The sequence below is a fragment of the Megachile rotundata genome, chromosome 13 (assembly GCF_050947335.1).
Source record: "Megachile rotundata isolate GNS110a chromosome 13, iyMegRotu1, whole genome shotgun sequence".
Taxonomy (NCBI): domain Eukaryota; kingdom Metazoa; phylum Arthropoda; class Insecta; order Hymenoptera; family Megachilidae; genus Megachile; species Megachile rotundata.
The window spans coordinates 14,896,762-14,913,931 of NC_134995.1; the positions used below are offsets into that span (position 1 = coordinate 14,896,762).

Genomic DNA, 17,170 nt, shown 5'->3' on the forward strand with positions numbered 1-17,170 from the left:
CCGAGAATACATAAACTACCGTCCACTGTCGCTTATCGATTCCAAAAGGTGTTGGAATCGTTTCCATTCGCTTTTCTTCTTCGACTCGCGTTTGCTTTTCACCGTTTCCAGAAACACTTTATGTAAAGGTGTTCATTCTCAAAATGTCTTCTACAATTTGAAAATCCAATGCTGCGACGACAACGAATAATCGATTGTCCGATCGGAGAATGATTGATCTCGCTTTTCCTTCTGAATGGTATCACGCGGTAATCGCGTTTCGCGAGAACGACGTTAACACTGGTCGTTTGTTACGACAAGTGTAAAATTAGAACGGATATAGTTCGCACTTAGCAAACAATGGAGCGTTGCAGTCAAAGGTATTAATCGCGTAATTAATCACCGGTTAACGTTATCGTTAATGTTATCTCTACAGCAATTCGCTATACACCAATCACGGGAATCGAGTATTCAGCATGGCCGTGTTTAATTAATTAAAACGGTCTTTACGACTATTGCCGATGGTTCTTTTATGGGGCGGAAATAAAAGCTTCCCGATCGATGATCAACCGCGGTCCGTTACAGGGATCCGTGTCCGCGATCCGACGGCAAGATCGATCTTTCGCTCACGAGCGACCGTAACATTTCCGCTTTCCACCTCGGTCGATCGTGCTCGTCGAATCGGAGACACTAGTTAGCGAGGGTCGCAAAAAGCGTAAATTATCTAAGAATAACTCTCGAACGACGGCTCATTCAGACAGTCGACAAATTAAATCTAATTTTACGCCCAAGTTTCATTTCTTCTCTGAATACTTTACAATACATTATCTTTGTCTACTTTGTCTATTCTCGTGATCCAAATGGTGCCACCGTTCGAGGAATAACCGCTTTGATGACCATGAATTTCGTGAGATCTATAACTCTCGTGTCTTGGAGATTTTTAATGATAAACTGTACAAATGTCAAAACAGATAGAAATCGGTAATGTAAAACACGAAGAACAGAAATCTCGAACATCATCAAAGCGTTAATTAAGCGGAGATACATGCAAGCGTTTGACAAAGTTTCATGAAAGTTATGTTTTTAGACTGATTCTGTGTTCGCTCTCGGCATTGACGAGTCACGTGGAAGGTTCCATTCTCTAGCGTTACTTCATTCGACATCGAATTTTAATTTTGCGTGGCGAAAGAGTGGAAACAAATTGTCGAATAGAAGGCAAGAGTTAATCGAGAGGATATCCCCGGGTCTGTACGGTCCGACGTTTCGCGGGCAACGTCGCCGACGTTGACACCGGCGCGATATACCTGGGGGCCTCTTCTTGGGCCGGCATTCAAGCGGTGACTAGAAACTTAATAGCCGGTCTTGAAATACAGGTTTCGACGTACCGCTCGTAAAGATCGATTATCACCGAGTGTTTAGATCGGCGCCAATACCGGTAGTCGTACGCTCCTGTGCACCGAGAACCTAACGAAACCCACGGAAAAACGGTGTACGTTCGCGCCGAGCGTATACATCTTCGCGCCGCGTCGCGTCACGTCCCATAAAGAGGTTGTCCCCTCGATAAGCGAACTCGTCGTTATCGGGAACCGGGCTCGAGAAAGCTACGACAAATCATTTTGAACTGGCCTGGGTGTAACGTTGCGTCGCGCCCAAAGATTCGACAATCCGTATAAAGATACGACACCGTACGTTGGAAGTGTTTGCTGCAAACGATGGTCGCAACGAACGTGTCGTTTTAACACTTCGGTTACTACGTTCTGCTAAATGTCCCATCATTTATAAGTCACGAATACGGTGATGGTCTCCACTCGCGTGTCTCAATTCGCAACGATAGGTCGTTTACTCACTGACAAGAAGATTGTCGAAACTTTGGAAGCGACCCGAAACAGGAGATAGCACGTGGTAGGAACCATCCACGCGAACCAACATCGAGATTCGACACTGATCGTCGACACTGTGACAGCGTGACACGAAATCGCGTTACCTGACGCTGTTGGCGGCGGATGGTGATGATGATGATGGTGATGATGGTATCCCAAAGCAGGGGGTGGCGGTGGATAAACCGCTCCCCAGATACAAGACGCAGCCGCGGCCGCCGCCACTTGTTGCTGGTGATGATGGTGGTGATGCTGTTGCTGCTGTTGTTGCTGCTGCTGTTGCTGCTGCTGCTGCTGTTGTTGTTGCTGTTGTTGCTGCTGCAGAAGCTGCTGAACCTGAGCGATGTCTACGAATTCTTGCAGCTCGCCGTCGGGTTCCGGGCCGGCCTCGCGCAGCCGGCTCTCCGACGACGAAGGCACCACCGCGAACGGATTGCCGCTGTTGTGCTGCAAGTGTTCGAAACCCGCGAGCGGATTCGCGGGCTCGTAATTGCTGCGCCCGGTCGTGTGTTCGCGGCGCATCGCCAGTGCCAGCATCTTTTCAACCTGTCGCGCCGCCGGCCCTCGTCGCGGTGCCAGTCGTCCACGTGCTCCTCCTCGCGCTCTTGTCCTCTTCCTCTTCTTCGGTCCGCTCGGCGAACGCCGACCGCCGACAACACCCTTTTCTTCGCCTCGACGACGACCACCACGTCGACCGGGACGAACGCGATAACGAACAGGCGGCCAGGCTATCGCACATGTCACGTCACCGAGACGCACGCGTCACCCGTCGCGTCCGGTCGCTCTCGATACTCGCGACCAACGCGACCGGAACAACGGAAAGAACAACGACGACCAAACCGGCGGTCAGCCGGTACAGGAAGTAGCCGGGTAAAACGTCAACGAACCACTGTCGCGATCGATCTGTTCCTTGTATCGCGAATACGACACTCGCGAAAGTGCTGGACAGGATCCGAGATGTTTACGTTTCCACTCGAGGACAACCGATAACGAGACGACTTCCGGCCGGGCGTTTTCAACGAAATCCTACGACGGCCAGAAGCGCGATGTTCCCCGCTGCTTGGACGATGGGTAGAAAGCGTCGCACCGATGAATCAAATTTCTCCCAGGACGAAGAAGAAAGCGTCGGTGAAATCTTATTTGCGAACGAATCGCTCGGCGTCCGAAACTTATCCGAGGACCGGTAGAAGAAACTCGCGAATCGAAACTTTGCGCGGTTGATAGCACGTTCGAATCGAGGCGCGAATACGCGACGGGAAACGATCGACTCGGGTTCGCGCGCTTCGAACAGAGGACAACGTTCGGTCGTGATTCGCGGCCGATAAAACGGACGTACCGGCGCGCGTGCTGCCCGGTATCGTATCACTGGAAGATCCTGCTCTTTCTCGCTCTCTTCGTCCTCCTCCTCCGCTTCGACACCAACTTTATTCTCCCTTCCTCTCGAGCCTCTGTGCCGGGGTTCCGTCTCCGTCGCTCTCGTAGCGTTTTCCGGCGAGAAATCGTCGCGGAGCTGTCCAGCTGGGCCCGTGTCCGGTCTCTCGGAGGATCCTCCGATGTTGGAACAGCGCGTCTGGAGGATGGTGGAGCCGCGAGGCAACCAAAGGGGTTCGCGATGGTCCGCGGTAGACTAATAAAGAGCGGCTCGCGCGGGAAGTGGTCGGTCGCCTCGAGAGAGCGCTCGCGCGCGCGGAGAGAGCGCGCGAGGAGGCTGCTGCTGCGGCGGCTGCTGGTGCTCCTGGTGGTGTTGCTGCGGGTGGCGGTGACGGTGGCGGTGGCGGTGACGGCGACGGCGGTGGCGATCCTCGCGACCGGCGAGACGAGATTCGCTGGCGTCACGTGTCGTCGACATCACCCCGTGCATACTCCCGATACTGTTCGCGCTGCTCACCTATACGCCAGCTTCCCCTCCTTCGTTTCCTCCGGACGCCTCGATCCTCGGCCCGGTACGATCCTCTCCTCTTCCGTCGTTCCGCCGCCGCGTCTTTCTCCGCGCACGGGGAACGCGACCCGTCCTCGTCTCCTTCGCTCCTTTCGAATCATCCGTCTCTCCCGCGTGTCTCTCCGCGATTTCCATTCATTCCTTTCCCCCGCCCTTGCTCCCGCCTAACCTGCCCCTCTCTCCCTTTCCCTCGCCACGCACCACGCAGCTCCGACGCTCCGATCTCTCTTCTTTTCGTTCATTCTTCTTCCACTTGCGACCCTACCCGCTTCCTCTTCTCTTCTGCCTTCGCTTCTTTCCCTCTTCTTCTCGTTGTCGCTCCTTCGCTTCCTCTCGCTTCCACCGTTTCCTCCGCGACGATTCCCTTCCTCCACGGGCCCGACGCCTCTCTTTTTCCCCTCTGATATTCCCTCTTTCTTCTCCTCGCGAAGGAGGCTCAAACACCAACGCGTTGATCGCCGGTAACGCTGCCAACGTTCGCCGGATGACGTCACCGGCGTGGGCGCACCCCCACGCCAGAGAGAGCGCGTCTCTCGTTCTTTCTTCCCTCTCTTTTTCTTCTTCTTCGCCTTCTTCTTCTCTTTTCGCGTTTCTCTTCGGCTTCACGCTCGTCTCGGTAACTCCGCTTCGAGTTTAGCTCCTCTTCTTGCTCGATCGGTCGTTCGCGCGCCTGGATACACCTATCCGACAACCCTGTCGCGTCGTTCGCGGAGAGGGCCGATTTGGTCGCCGGAAGCGCACGGCCAATCGCTGCGGAAATTTTCGACCGGGCTGCGACGCGTCGCGACCTTGAAATTGGAGCGCCCAAGGAAGAGGAAGAAGGACGACCGAGAGCGGCCGAGGAGAACGCCGGAAGGTTGAGGTCGATACTCTCCTGGGTTGGATGACTTTTACCGTAAACATGCTGCCCCCGCATTGTCGAAGCTTCGTTACCGATTCTCCTCGTCGGACCTCCGCCCTCTCGTAGTCCCTGCGAATCGAATAAGAACCGTGGAACTATCCTCCGTTCACTGGATCGCAACGATTTTTAATCGAGAAGCCGGACGAACGAACTTGCGGCAACGCTCGATCTTGCGTAAGCTGCCGTAAAATACCCAGGATCGAGCGCGCGCGATACTCCGTTCACCGTAATACGCATAATCCTCTGTATATCTCGGTATCGAATTTCCATTGAGAACACAGGTGGTGTCTTTGCGTTCGGTATCTCCCCTCGCACGAGTCGGGACTTTTGCTCTCGTCGAGTAACGGGGCACGATCATGGCACGCGCTACGTTTCGACGCCACGAGCATCGTGCTTACGCGCAGGGATAAATATCTGCTTCCTCCACGCGTAATATTAGGGGCACGAACCGTAGGTTCGTTAAGTGCAGGTTTCGACGCGTGCCAGAAGCTCGTCACGCGTATTACGGTTTGAAAGGCAGCGTGATAGTCTGTCTTCGAGGCAACGAAGGGAGGAGAAACCGCAAGAAGGATGATCGCACAAAAAAGTCCGTGCTCGCACGAAACGCGGCGCACACCTGGAAGCTGGAAGCGTCTTCTTATACCAGCTCGCTAATAGAGCACTCGAAGATGGCTAATCGAGTCTACCGAGTCGTTTTCTTTCTTTTCGCGTCCTTGAGACGGGTATCTCCGTGTCGGGACTAAGTGGATCATCACTGTCCGAAGGTGTAAAAAAGTTAGCCAGCATCGGGTAATTCTATCCAGGGAGATCTCATTCTTTAATTTATCCTGATCGCTGCGTCTCTGCAAAAGTTTACGATCAAAGTAGCTGCAACCGTAGAAGCAAACGAGGACTTTAACGTTACCTGGAAACAAGGTTTCCGATACATTTTGATTTTAATCGGTCTCCGTATCGCGACAATTTTATCATCGCGCAGCAGAGAATCGCACGCGATGTTCCAAAGATAAGACCGGCAGTAGATGTCCTCCAGCGAGCATAGAGGTATTGAAACAGGTCAGTCCAGTTTTTGCAATTACGTCAAAACAACTATTCCGACGTGTATACCCTCTAGCTAAAAAAGGGTTGCAACTTTCCCTCCGAAGCTCTCAGTGACGGCTGGCGTCGGCGTCGGCTCGCGATCGCCGCTCGAGTCGACGCGAATGTATCCTCGTTTGCCTGGCGCTCTCGTTCGCCGCATGACCGAATAAAGATACGAGGTCGCGACTGGCCGTGACTGAAAGAAAAGAAAGAGATAAAAAGACGGCGACTCGAGCCAAGAGGAAGAAGGCATACGCATATATCAGGTGGGGCTGAAACGAGGGGAACAGGATCGAGGAAGGATCGCGTGTTCGTCGACGACGAAAATGGACCTCGACCGATGTACCGTCCGAAGGGAAGATCCCGTAACCGTGTCTGTCTCACCTGATCGACCGTTTAAAGAATCATAAATTTAACGATAATGATTTCCACGAGTGGCGAGCAACGCGAGATATCCGACACTATAATTTCTCGGTCTTCGATTACTCCGCGAGAACCCTTTCCTCTCTCTCGGTCGAGTTCTCCATTAACCAGTGTACCCTCGGGCGTTCCTACAATTTTCAGAGGAACAAAAGACTCACGGCGTTGTTCGCTGCGTGTGAGTGTCAGGAACATCGCGCGAACAATAGGTCGCGACGTCGATACACGCCGATCGAGAACAACGTCGAACCACCGAGATGGACTTGAATCAGTGGCGAGGAAAAAAAAATCGAACCTAGAGACGGAGTATTTGTGAACGTTCGATCGCTCTAATCGTTCTCCTTAAATCGCCAAAGGGGAAGTCGGTCCGAGAACGACCAAGACGACGATGACGATGACGGCGATGGTGGCGACGACGATAACCGTGGTGGTGGCCGCGGCACAGGCACACGCCATATCTGGCCAGACTATCCTACGTGGGCTCGATCCTCGCCTCGACTCACCTCTCCCTCCTCCTAACCAAGCAAACACACCTTTTTAGCGGCATTACATTAATATCGTAATGGCACGGGATCAAGCGAGTCCGCCTGCCCGAAGGCGCACGCGCATTTGCCGCGCTGATCTCTGGACAACGCACATCCTCCTCCTTTTCTTCGTTTTCTTCTTCTTCGTCTTCTTCTCCTTCTCTTCCTCCTTCTCCCTTCTTCATCATCATCTTCTTCTTCTTCTTCTTCTTCGTGGTCCATGCTGAAGCCTCCCCGCAGATACGCTAACTGTCTCGCGTCCGAGTGGATCATTTGTCTTCCTCAGGGAAGAACAACTGCGCATATCGCGAACTCCAGGGATTCTCCGTCTTGCCTGGCACGAGCCACGAGATGATCGCTCCTCTAACGTTTGGGTTTTTGGCTGGATACTTGCTGGGAAACGTGGAGGTTGCAATTGCGAGAATTCTATCTCTCTTCGATATTGTTGCTCTCGCGTTAATGCAGTACCGAATTCCGTAGCTCTTACGTCTCGAAAGCGACGTAAAGTTTCACTCACGTATTCAAGAGTATCGTGTAGCAAGAATTATCCCGACTTTAATTCATATTATGAAGAACGTATCAAGGTTTGTTTCATGAACAGAAGCGCGAGATGAGCGGCGAAGCAAAAGGCACCTCTCTGTCGAGTCGTCCCTGACGATGGTATATCCGTTCTCTCGGAGAGACATAATTCGAAATTGTCGGTTGGGTCAAAGGGCAGGGCCCGGCTACTTGAGCGAGTTGACTCTGCCGGTCTCGGGGGTCACGTGCCACGGCTTCTTCGCTTCTTCTTCTGTTACCTCTCCTCGCGCCGTCTTCCTTCGAGTTTCCACCTCCCTACGCGGCGACGATCCTCCTGGAGTTTCGTGGCGACCGCGACGGTCGTTATCGTTTCGCTGGTCGTTATCACGGTCATTAGAAATCTCTTCATTACGCTAGAAACGATGATACTGTACGTGGCCGAGTATCTAAATCCTCGATCTTCTTTCCTTTCTTCGTCTCGGCGACGTGGTCGAGATTTTATGTCCAATTTCAATTTCCTCGTGACGATCTTATCGCGATGAAACAAAGTAACTCGCAGCGTGAACGGGTAAACGGGTGCTAGAAAAAACCGACAAAATAGGAGGACTAACAGAAGATGAAGAGATAGAGAGACGTAACGGAGCAACGAAGAAAGAACGCGAACAGAAACGGGACAAGACACCGAAGAGAGAGTCCGAAGCATCGCGGTCCTGCAGTCGAGTCGAAGTGACCTCATCGGATGTGGCTCTGATTCGCTCAATTCGTCCACGACGTTCCAGAGCTCGTGCGCGCATCAACGCGCCAAGACACGGACGTGTGTCGCGCGGAAAAGGAGCCTCTGCGCGATTGCTATCGTCTTTGCCTCATTATTCCATTATGATGGCGTGTGGCGTGTGCCGTACCCCATTCGCCCTGATTGCCAGCGCCTTCTCCCCTCCCCGCTGCTTTCCTGCACGCTTCTCTCCTCCTCCTCCTCTTAACAATCTTCTCTTTTTCCCTCGATTGTTCGTTCTTCTTTCTCTTCTTTCCCGTTTCTCCCTTGAATCTTACTCTCTCTCTCTCCCTCTCTTCCTCTGTCTCTCTCCTCTTCTGCAAACTCGTCTCTATCTTTCCAGCGTTCTGCGTCGTCCCTTCCTCGTTCAGTCAACGTCTTCGTCCCTCGGCTTCGGTCGAGCACGCGTACACATCTCCGTGACGATGATGTGCGTGATATTACGCCGCCCGAAGAACGTGAATCCCTGCCAGAACGAGAGAAGGATAGTGAGAATTTTCAAAGAGAGAAAGAGAGATGGGAACAAGCTGAAAAGGGGCGGTGGCAGCAAGGGAAAAGGGAGTCGTCGTGGCGAGAGGGGACGAAGGTGGATGGACGACGGGACAAGGTAGGGCAGAGACTCTCAAACGGTTCGGAACAGGTTCCAGGACCGTTGCTTACCTCGCCCCGTCCGCCGGGTGGGTGGAGAACGAGTTACAGTACGCGCGCCAGCCACGGAAGACACCTGGTTTTCGGTTAAGCACGACTCGAGCGCGGCAACGTCGGACAGAGAGAAGGGAGAAGAGAAGTACCTACGCGTTGGAGCCGAGAGTTTTGAATATGGACCGCGGTGGATCGAGCTTAACGTTTGTCCCGTCTCTAAACGTTTATAGTAGATATTGATTCGAAGGAATTTAAGGGACTTCGGCTCAACGTTGTGGAGCCGACTTCTACGCACGTTATATGGACAGCTATAAACGGAGCAATATTCCGTCAAACTTGATGGTCGGATACTTCGCTGGAACCTACAAGGGAATAGAAATAATGTACCAGATCTACCTGTTTTACGAATATCAGCTATCTTGGAACGTGGAAATATCAATGGCAGTTAATGAACGACTACTGACCGTGTTTCGTTATGAAAGGTTCAATAGTAGCAGGTCGAAATTAACATTAATCGTTCATTAAAGATTATTTTACCTACGCAATTGAATAAATATATTGGATCGAGGAAGCAGGTATTCTTGGGAGGCTCTCTTGACACGCAGTCTCCTCGAGATGAACGATCCAGCAAAATTAAATGAACCGAAACGCATTACATCAAGAGCCCTCGTTAATGTCCAATTATATCAGGAATAGACGACTCCAGTACACTCGTTACCAGATCACAACTATCAATCCCCTCCTACCTTTCAACGCCGACCCTTTCTTTCGTCTCTTTCCTCGTTTCGACCCGGCCAACCCCGGTGTTTGCCACGTAATCGTCGAGCAACAGAGCACGAATATAAAGTCTTTACGGCAAAAATATCCGTACAACGTCGATCGTGTACTTCCGTGGATAGAAATCATCGGCGAACGGATGATTCGCTGATCCCACGATGCCCGATTGCCGCGCGGAACAATGGCTTTGGATAATGCGGAATAGAGTATGTTGCGTACGCTCACACGGCTCGACAGGCGATTGTAATAACATTATACGTTCCGGGTTTACGCTTAAAAATCCTCGTGGCCCGTTGCGCGCGCAAAATGCACGATAAATCTCATGATTATCGAGGGGAGACCGTGACCATTTGTTGCTCGCTATCCTTAACCCCTTCGTCGTGGGTTTCCTTTCTGGATCTTCTTTAAAAACTTTCCAATACTGTTGACTCCTCCGACAGACATGGAAGTCGTATCCTACAATGTAATTAATTCGCGATTACTTGGTGTGGTATCATACAGTTCTAGTCTATAATTTCGTTCTCGTTGGACCTGCACACCTAATGACCGGATATATCGTAACGAATACTAATTAAAGATAAAAACGACCGACAGCGAGACGAATCGCGCACGTGGGGAGATAATTCCACGCGGTGGGATGACAATAAGGGTAACCAGTGTTTTAGCGGTTTCGACAACCCTACTCACCCACGGTGGCACAGTTTACACAAGTACAGGTTCGAGCGTCGAACGTAATCGATTAATTTATGGAAAGTAAAGAAATTGCCCAGTGGAAGGATTACATTCTCCGGAAGCGATTAAATATTAGGTTAACCGGTACATAATGATTTTCATCTACCCTGAATTCTAGAATTCAACTTACACTGGCATGGTGCGTGTGTATCAAAGAAATAAGATAATCTACTTTGTTAATAAGCGTCCATGAAGCCTCTAACCGAGCAAAATACTTAATTGACGTCGAAGTTGCGCGTAACGCGTAACCTTTCTTCGCAATAGTTAATGACGCCTGTAGCAAATCGATTCGCTTCGTTTCGATCGATTCAGTGTTTTCTCTTAAATCAACCGACGGGATGAGCGACCGTGCGTGCAGGTATATCTTCGAAGATTAGTCGAGATTAGAAACTGGGAGTGTCAAACGGTAGTGGCGTGAATGGACGACGTTTACGAGGAAACGTTTCGAAATCACTTTTGAATTCGTTCTCTGCTGCGCCGAGAGTGTCAAAAATCCTGTTTCATCGTAGAGAATTTCAATCGTTATGGTTATATTCTTGTATACACAAAGATTACGCGTTTGCAAAGGAACTCCTTTCCCGAATTAATATTTATCCTTCGTACTTTCCTTGTTATGAGGAAACGAGGAATTAAAATTCGTCTGTTTGCCGTTTAATAAGTCGATAATGTAACCAGAAATACAGAATCAGTAAAAATAAAATCTTCGCCAAGCGAACGTTGAGACAGGATCATTAGGAAATACTGCAGCTGTCCTGTATATAACCGTAGATTTTCCTTTCAATGCTGTTTTTACATACACGGCCGCTTTCGTAATCTCGAATATTTATAACCGGTGCACGGTGTCGTTAATCGCTTCCTGATAAATAAACCAAAACGTTATGCGGACACTTAACACGCACCAGTTAGGAGCCTTAAATATAAATTACGATATTACGCCGTCTCCATCGTCACCTCTAATTACCCATCACTAACCTATATTAATTCAAGATCTTGCAAAATTCCGTGCCCAACCACGTGGTCAGCATCGTTCGCAAACGACTCGGGCAAATTGAGCTCAATTGTTAGTCCGTGTCTCAATTGTTACATTTACATTTTCAGAGTATTCGGAATGATAACACGGCTGCACGCGAGACCTTGGGCAGAAACGAGGCAAATGAAGTTGAGGAGGAGCAATGCATGCGCTCGTATATATTGTTCGTCTCGAATTAAAATACAGCCAAAATTAGGCACCTTGTTCATGCTCCGGTTGAAACTTTGCGAGTATAAACTGCTCGAACATGTGTTCGATTGATCACGTGGTTTCACGAAAATGAAAACATCACGCGTGTCCTATTTGTCGCAAACTACGGAACACGTTACGCGGTAATTAGGCTGTTCTCGAGCCGGTCTCGACTGTAAACGGCATAGACAATTTAACCGCGTACCTTTCTCCTTGTTCTCCGACGGTAACCATCCAAGTATACCTATGTTATCCTGAATCCTATCCTATTAGTTTCTACGCGTTCCGCAACGTTTGTAAGCTGAGTAGCAGACAATCGACCTGTTGGAAATAAATTTTAGCTTGTTTTAACGACAAATCAGGAAACGTATTTGTAACGAGACTGAAAATTTACCAACCGAAACGCCGAAAATAATTAAAAGATTTCCTTTGGAACAACTCGGCTACTCCTCGTAAAGTGATCCTGTTAACGTAATATACGATCTTGAGTGGTAGTAATGCAAATGGCTGCGTGTTAGCATAACGATCGAAGCAATCGTGAAATCATTCTTTTTAACCTCATCTTTCATGGCCTCATATTCATCGATTATTTTCGGTCATCGTAGTATTAGATGATTTGCAATTTATAATCGTACCACTTACACGGTGTTAAGAAGGAGACGAGCACGAACTGCCACAAATGACTGAATCCGCTCCTGCGGTCGATGATATCATTCAAGTGTCGAAATGTAAGAGGACTCTCGTATTACGTTGCCAGACTCCACAGAGAATTTCCCGCCGGTTTCTGTTCCGTTAGATCTGTACTTTGACACGATAAATGCTTCAAATGTTCTACCTGCATAACGGGATGTAAACTAACGTCTCGAACGTAACCTATAACGCCATATGTCAATTCATCGTCGAATCACGCGAAACGAACGACAACCCCTTTAACGAGGTAAATTGTTTTAATATTCGTATTAATTATACCTGTAGAATATTAATCATTTCGGTACGGGACACAATTTTCATCATCGCTGGAAACGTCGACACGATCGAAACTCGACGATGCTGCCGCATAATGGCGGGACATTTTCCCGCGCGAAAATCACGATCGATCGAAGCACGTCGAGTATCGATGTTCGAGTTGAGAACCACCGTGAACGTGGCGAGGCACGCGACAAGGCAGAGCGCGTGTCCCACGCGCGCTCGCTTCGAGAAGCTCTCCTCAAATCAAATCACGTAACTCGCCACGATGTATATCTCTCCTCTCTCGCAGTGAAATCGTCGAATCGTTGAATCACGGAGCGGGAACGGAGGACGGTGTCTCGTGTCGAGTGCGATTGGCGAGTCGCAAAAATCCGCCATTAAAATCTGCGACCGAACAGCTCCTCCCATCGAGGAGTATATTCGAGACGAGGCTGTTTCGAGAGATCGCCGAGATCTTCGACCGATCGCTTGGCGTGGGCGCTACTTTTTTTTCCATCAAGATCTCGCGCCATCGATTTTTCTTCGACGATTAGCTGTATCCCCGGCGAATCTCATTGTTAGTCACCCATTGTTTACTAGAATTCTTTTCATTCGAATCGCACCCTGCACATTATTAATTTACGTACGATTTATTTCAGGTAAAAGTGAGAAGAAAAGGAATAATAGAAGGTATCTATTAATCGCATACTCGCATGTGATACGAATCTAGTTAATTACGGACTAACCAATTGTTGTCCCTAATTTCCACTTATCGGGAGATCAATAAATTTCTGCGGGTTGTTGGGGCGCCTCGTGGTCGAGGATGAAGCCGGCGCCTCTAGCGAGGCTAAACAGCGGAGGGGAACCTTAATTCGCCGTACATTTCCCCTTATTTGGGCTTCCGTGCTCGATCCGAAGCCGAGAGGGAGACCGGTGACTTGGGAGGGACCGAGAGGGTCGGGCCTGCGAGTTATACCGCGGGACGCTTGCTGAGTGACGAATGTGTATACCCGTCTTATTCACCTCCTACCGTATTCGGCGACAGGCTTGCAGATCGCCCAAGATTAAGCCTGTAATTCTAATCGCCTCGCTATTCGTTTTGGCGAACCTTCTCCATGGGAATCGTCTGTTTTCTCAATTGCATCCGTAGCAAAGCATTTCTTCGATAGGAAAGTTGCTTGATATTATAGCGAGCGTTTTAGAATATTAAATAGTAAAAAGTTAAGGACGAGTATGTTAAAAATTTTTATATTACAGATATTCCGAAGTACAACGTTCTATCGCAGTTACGTCTAGGAGATACGATTGAATTTTAAAAAGTGAATCCTTGCACGTGATGTTATCGTGTCAGTATTTCTTGCAGAGATCGTTTAAAAACTTCGCTTTTCCCGCAAGTCCGAAAGTTTCTTTTATACGTACGTACCAACAAAATCTTCATTTAATATCGTTTGAAGTTTCGTAGAAAAACTTGTTTTGTTAAACCATCAGAATCTGATAAAATATCGTAGCAACCGATTCTCGTCGCATCCTGTACGCAGAACTAAGGTAAGCTAATAGAAGAATTCATATGCAGGTCTTGGTTGAAACGCAACATATTATCGTCTTTTATTTTTTTTTCTAGCTCGACCGGCATATCATCAATGAAGTTTCGTATAGGAGATTGCACGGTTACAAAGAAAACTCGTCCTATTCGAGATTCCGCTGTAGCCTCCTTGTCGCATATTCAGTCCATTTTTCTCCCTCCTCGGTTGACCAGCGCAATTCCTCGCGCACTGGCTAGAGCTCGCAGATTGCGTCACGTGACATCGTGCGTTTTATTGCGCGGCATTTCCTTCGTGTAAATTCCTTGCTCGCGCTATACTTTACCCTTTCATCCTTCGTTCAACCGGTCTATAAACGATCGGTTTCATGAATCGCCCCGCTAATGCCGCAACATAAAGAGCACGATACCGCGTTAGAAGGAAAACAAGAAAAATGCGTAAGATAAAAAAATGCGTGGTTCGGTAGGTGGCCCCTAATGAGATATGCCCCATAGGGGCATGCTTTCAAATGCCGTTCCCGTGTTCCACGACCTATCTGTCTGTCGCACCGTTGAAACGCGTCAAAGCGACTCCAAGTAATAATAAGTCGATCTAACTTGAGCCGTTACTCCCCTATTATGTTTTATGTAGATCCATGCCCGGAGAGAAAAGTGCGCACGGTGCCCCGTATAGCCAAGAGTGCACCGCGACTCGCGACCTTAGAAAGGCGATCGTTTATTGTTCGGTCGACGCGTGCGTGCGTGTGCCACTCGTACACGAGCAAAACCGCGAAACGAACTGGTCAACAGCCACCACGGGTCCGCCACAATGAAACACACGGGACAGCGGGACAGCATTCTGAGCGTTTCGCGATCGACAACAAAGCGGTGCAACATTCTCGCGTTCAGATTGATTTGTGAGCGTTGCGGACCCGGGATCTCCTATTCACGTATCAAGCATATTGTGACGGATATCGCCTGGAGAAAATTGCTCAATTCAGAGCGGTACGCTGGCTACCAACGATGTTCCTTGTGCTGCTGGATCATCCAGTGATGTAGCTATCGTCTGGAACGCCCTGATACGTTTCTTCCTTTTGCGTTGCTTTCTCACCTTCCTTCTCTGTGGATAGAATCAAATAATTAAGCTTGCATTCTTTCCAGGTAGCCTCCGCGCGTGAAACAAGCATAAATGTGAACCATGTGTACGAGATAGTGATCGCACGAAACAACATATTCTATGGCTAAAGAAGAAGTGGATGCATCTTTCTTTTTCTGGTTCTCTATGGTGTGATCGATACAATGAAGATAATAGGACTGCAAGATACATAAATCGAAGAATTCTAACACGTGCTCGAATGTTGGTGAATGAGATTTCGAGAAGGCGATCGTTCGAGGTGACGAATTCCATGACCAATCGTATGTACACCCGGCGAATCAACGTTTTAATTCACTGCCGGTTCATTCAGCCGCCTCAACGACCACGTTGACCGACCGCAGTGGAATCCAACTGAACCACCTCTTGCGGGATACCGCCACGAGTTAATGTAGTGCGTATTACACCATTACATGTTCCGTTTAATCATGCCCCGCTAATGGTCCACGGACTTCCTTAATCGACGATGTCGTCCTTACATATGGAATGGAGAGCGTCAACTCGTTGTTTTTTCATATTGAATCATTTCCCTGTTTAGTCCTTCGATTTTTAACGCTTAGAGCAATTTAAACAAGTTCTGGATACAATTTTTACGCTGTGTCTTATAAAAATAATAATTCTCGTGTACAAATTGGTATTACAATTCAAAGTCGAGTCGGCGTTAGTCATTAAACTAAAAAACGGACATCGTATCTGGGTTATTACCAAAGTCACGGTGTTTCGATCTTCGATGAACGCGCACGATAAACTACTTACTCGATGTCTTTGAGCTAACGCGATTAAATCGACCTTGTGTTACGATAATCGACCTCCCGTACGCTTCTTGTGGGAACGCGAAATGCTCCACAGCTGCTGCATCGCGCGTTCTCCGTGATTTTAATGAATATCCCGGCTGATTCCTCGAACAAAAAATCCTGTAATGATAGTAACAGAGATCCCTCTCGATAAAACACCGAAGCTTCTGCTTAATTTAAACGAATGAGTCGCCTTGAGTTGAGCCATAGAAAAGCCACGGGTGCAATAGGATCCCCCTAGGTTTTCCATAAATCTTCGAAATATTAAAATGGTAGTTTAAAAGAGTCGAGTATATTACTAGCGCCCATTCAGGAAGGGTTTTCCCGTAGAATAACCTGTTCAACGGACCTCTAACCACAAGTTTACCAAGGTGCTTGTAAATCACCCCCGGCGTTCAGGGTGGTCGTACCAAAAATCGAGCCTACCTAATATCTCGGCTCATGGTTGTGTATTGGTGTAACGAACAGACAGAAACGAGGTGTATCCGGCTCGATAAAAAGCCGAGTGAACGTTCCCTCGTGCCCTAATACGATTTCGTTCTGGCCATTATATCCTCCTCCACCGTGACCCTCTGCGTCCCTCTCGGTTCCTTATCGCGTCAGACCTCGAAAAGTTCTTTTTTCTCGGGTATACACGACCACTGCGTCGCTTGTGACTCCCTTGTTCTCATCGCCGTCGTCGACGTTGTCGTCGTCGTCGTCGTCGTCGTTTCGATCGAAATCGTAATCCGCCTCGAGTTTCGAGCATACGGGAAAGCGATCTCGTAAGAGGGAGACGATCGGCTGTGATTTACGCTCCGGATCTTGTTTCACGAAACTGCGGTTCTACGAGCAATCCTGTGGGAAAGTGAGATGTACGCTTTGACTGCCGCCAAAGATCGTGTTTTTAATATAGATCCTAATCGTGAGGAGCGACGCGGCGAAGACTTAGAGACGGTAACATTAAATCAGCCCTAATTAAACCACATGATATATCATTGACGAAATATAATAAAGAATGAACTTTTTCAGAAGTTCCCTGTTGAACGTCCTGCGCCGTGATCGATGTTGACGGGGCTATCTTCCTGTAGAGATGAACCGCTAAAAACCTATTTAGTAGGATCAATTAGAGCCATCAAACACGCTTCTCGAACGCACAGCGGACGATTGACTGTACAACTGGTGTCTTCGTGGACAGGAAGCCCCTTTTCCAGTGTCCACTTTAAAGCGTACATCCTCGACGAGACACGCAGAGTCGTAACCGCGCTTCTTCCAACATCTCGTCACCGATACGTCAACGCGAGCCCGTTTATGCCGCGCGTAATACATCATTCCGGAGAAATAAAATTCGGCACGCTCAGTTTCCAAAGCCTATACGTTACAGCTTCGTTGTTCCGCC

The 17,170-nt window shown here is 48.9% G+C and overlaps 1 protein-coding gene and 1 long non-coding RNA gene across 11 annotated transcripts in view; one reads left to right on the plus strand and one right to left on the minus strand.

Annotated features, from left to right (window-relative positions):
- LOC100875413 (uncharacterized) overlaps positions 1-12,159 on the minus strand; it is a 31,860-nt gene extending 19,701 nt beyond the window's left edge. Inside the window, exons 1-6 of one of the 9 annotated variants that reach the window (XM_076538760.1) lie at positions 12,021-12,159; positions 11,777-11,841; positions 11,584-11,699; positions 9,397-9,883; positions 8,669-9,012; positions 1,964-8,474 (exon numbers count right to left, since the gene is read on the minus strand). In XM_076538760.1, the coding sequence (XP_076394875.1) occupies positions 1,964-2,393 (430 nt within the window). In that variant the 5' untranslated portion in view covers positions 2,394-8,474; positions 8,669-9,012; positions 9,397-9,883; ... (1 more) ...; positions 11,777-11,841; positions 12,021-12,159. Of the gene's footprint in view, positions 1-1,963; positions 8,475-8,668; positions 9,884-11,583; positions 11,700-11,776; positions 11,842-12,020 lie in introns of all 9 variants that reach the window. The other 8 variants (XM_076538762.1, XM_076538758.1, XM_076538757.1 and 5 more) reach the window with 8 other exon arrangements.
- Positions 12,160-12,176: 17 nt separating this feature from the next.
- LOC143265611 (uncharacterized) lies at positions 12,177-17,170 on the plus strand. Of its 2 annotated transcripts, XR_013040259.1 has the most exons (7): positions 12,177-12,315; positions 12,637-12,903; positions 12,986-13,741; positions 13,815-13,871; positions 13,948-14,900; positions 15,007-16,728; positions 16,804-17,169. It is a non-coding gene; the product is annotated as an uncharacterized LOC143265611 (long non-coding RNA). The 2 variants fall into 2 exon arrangements; XR_013040258.1 differs by having other exon boundaries at positions 12,986-13,871; positions 16,804-17,170.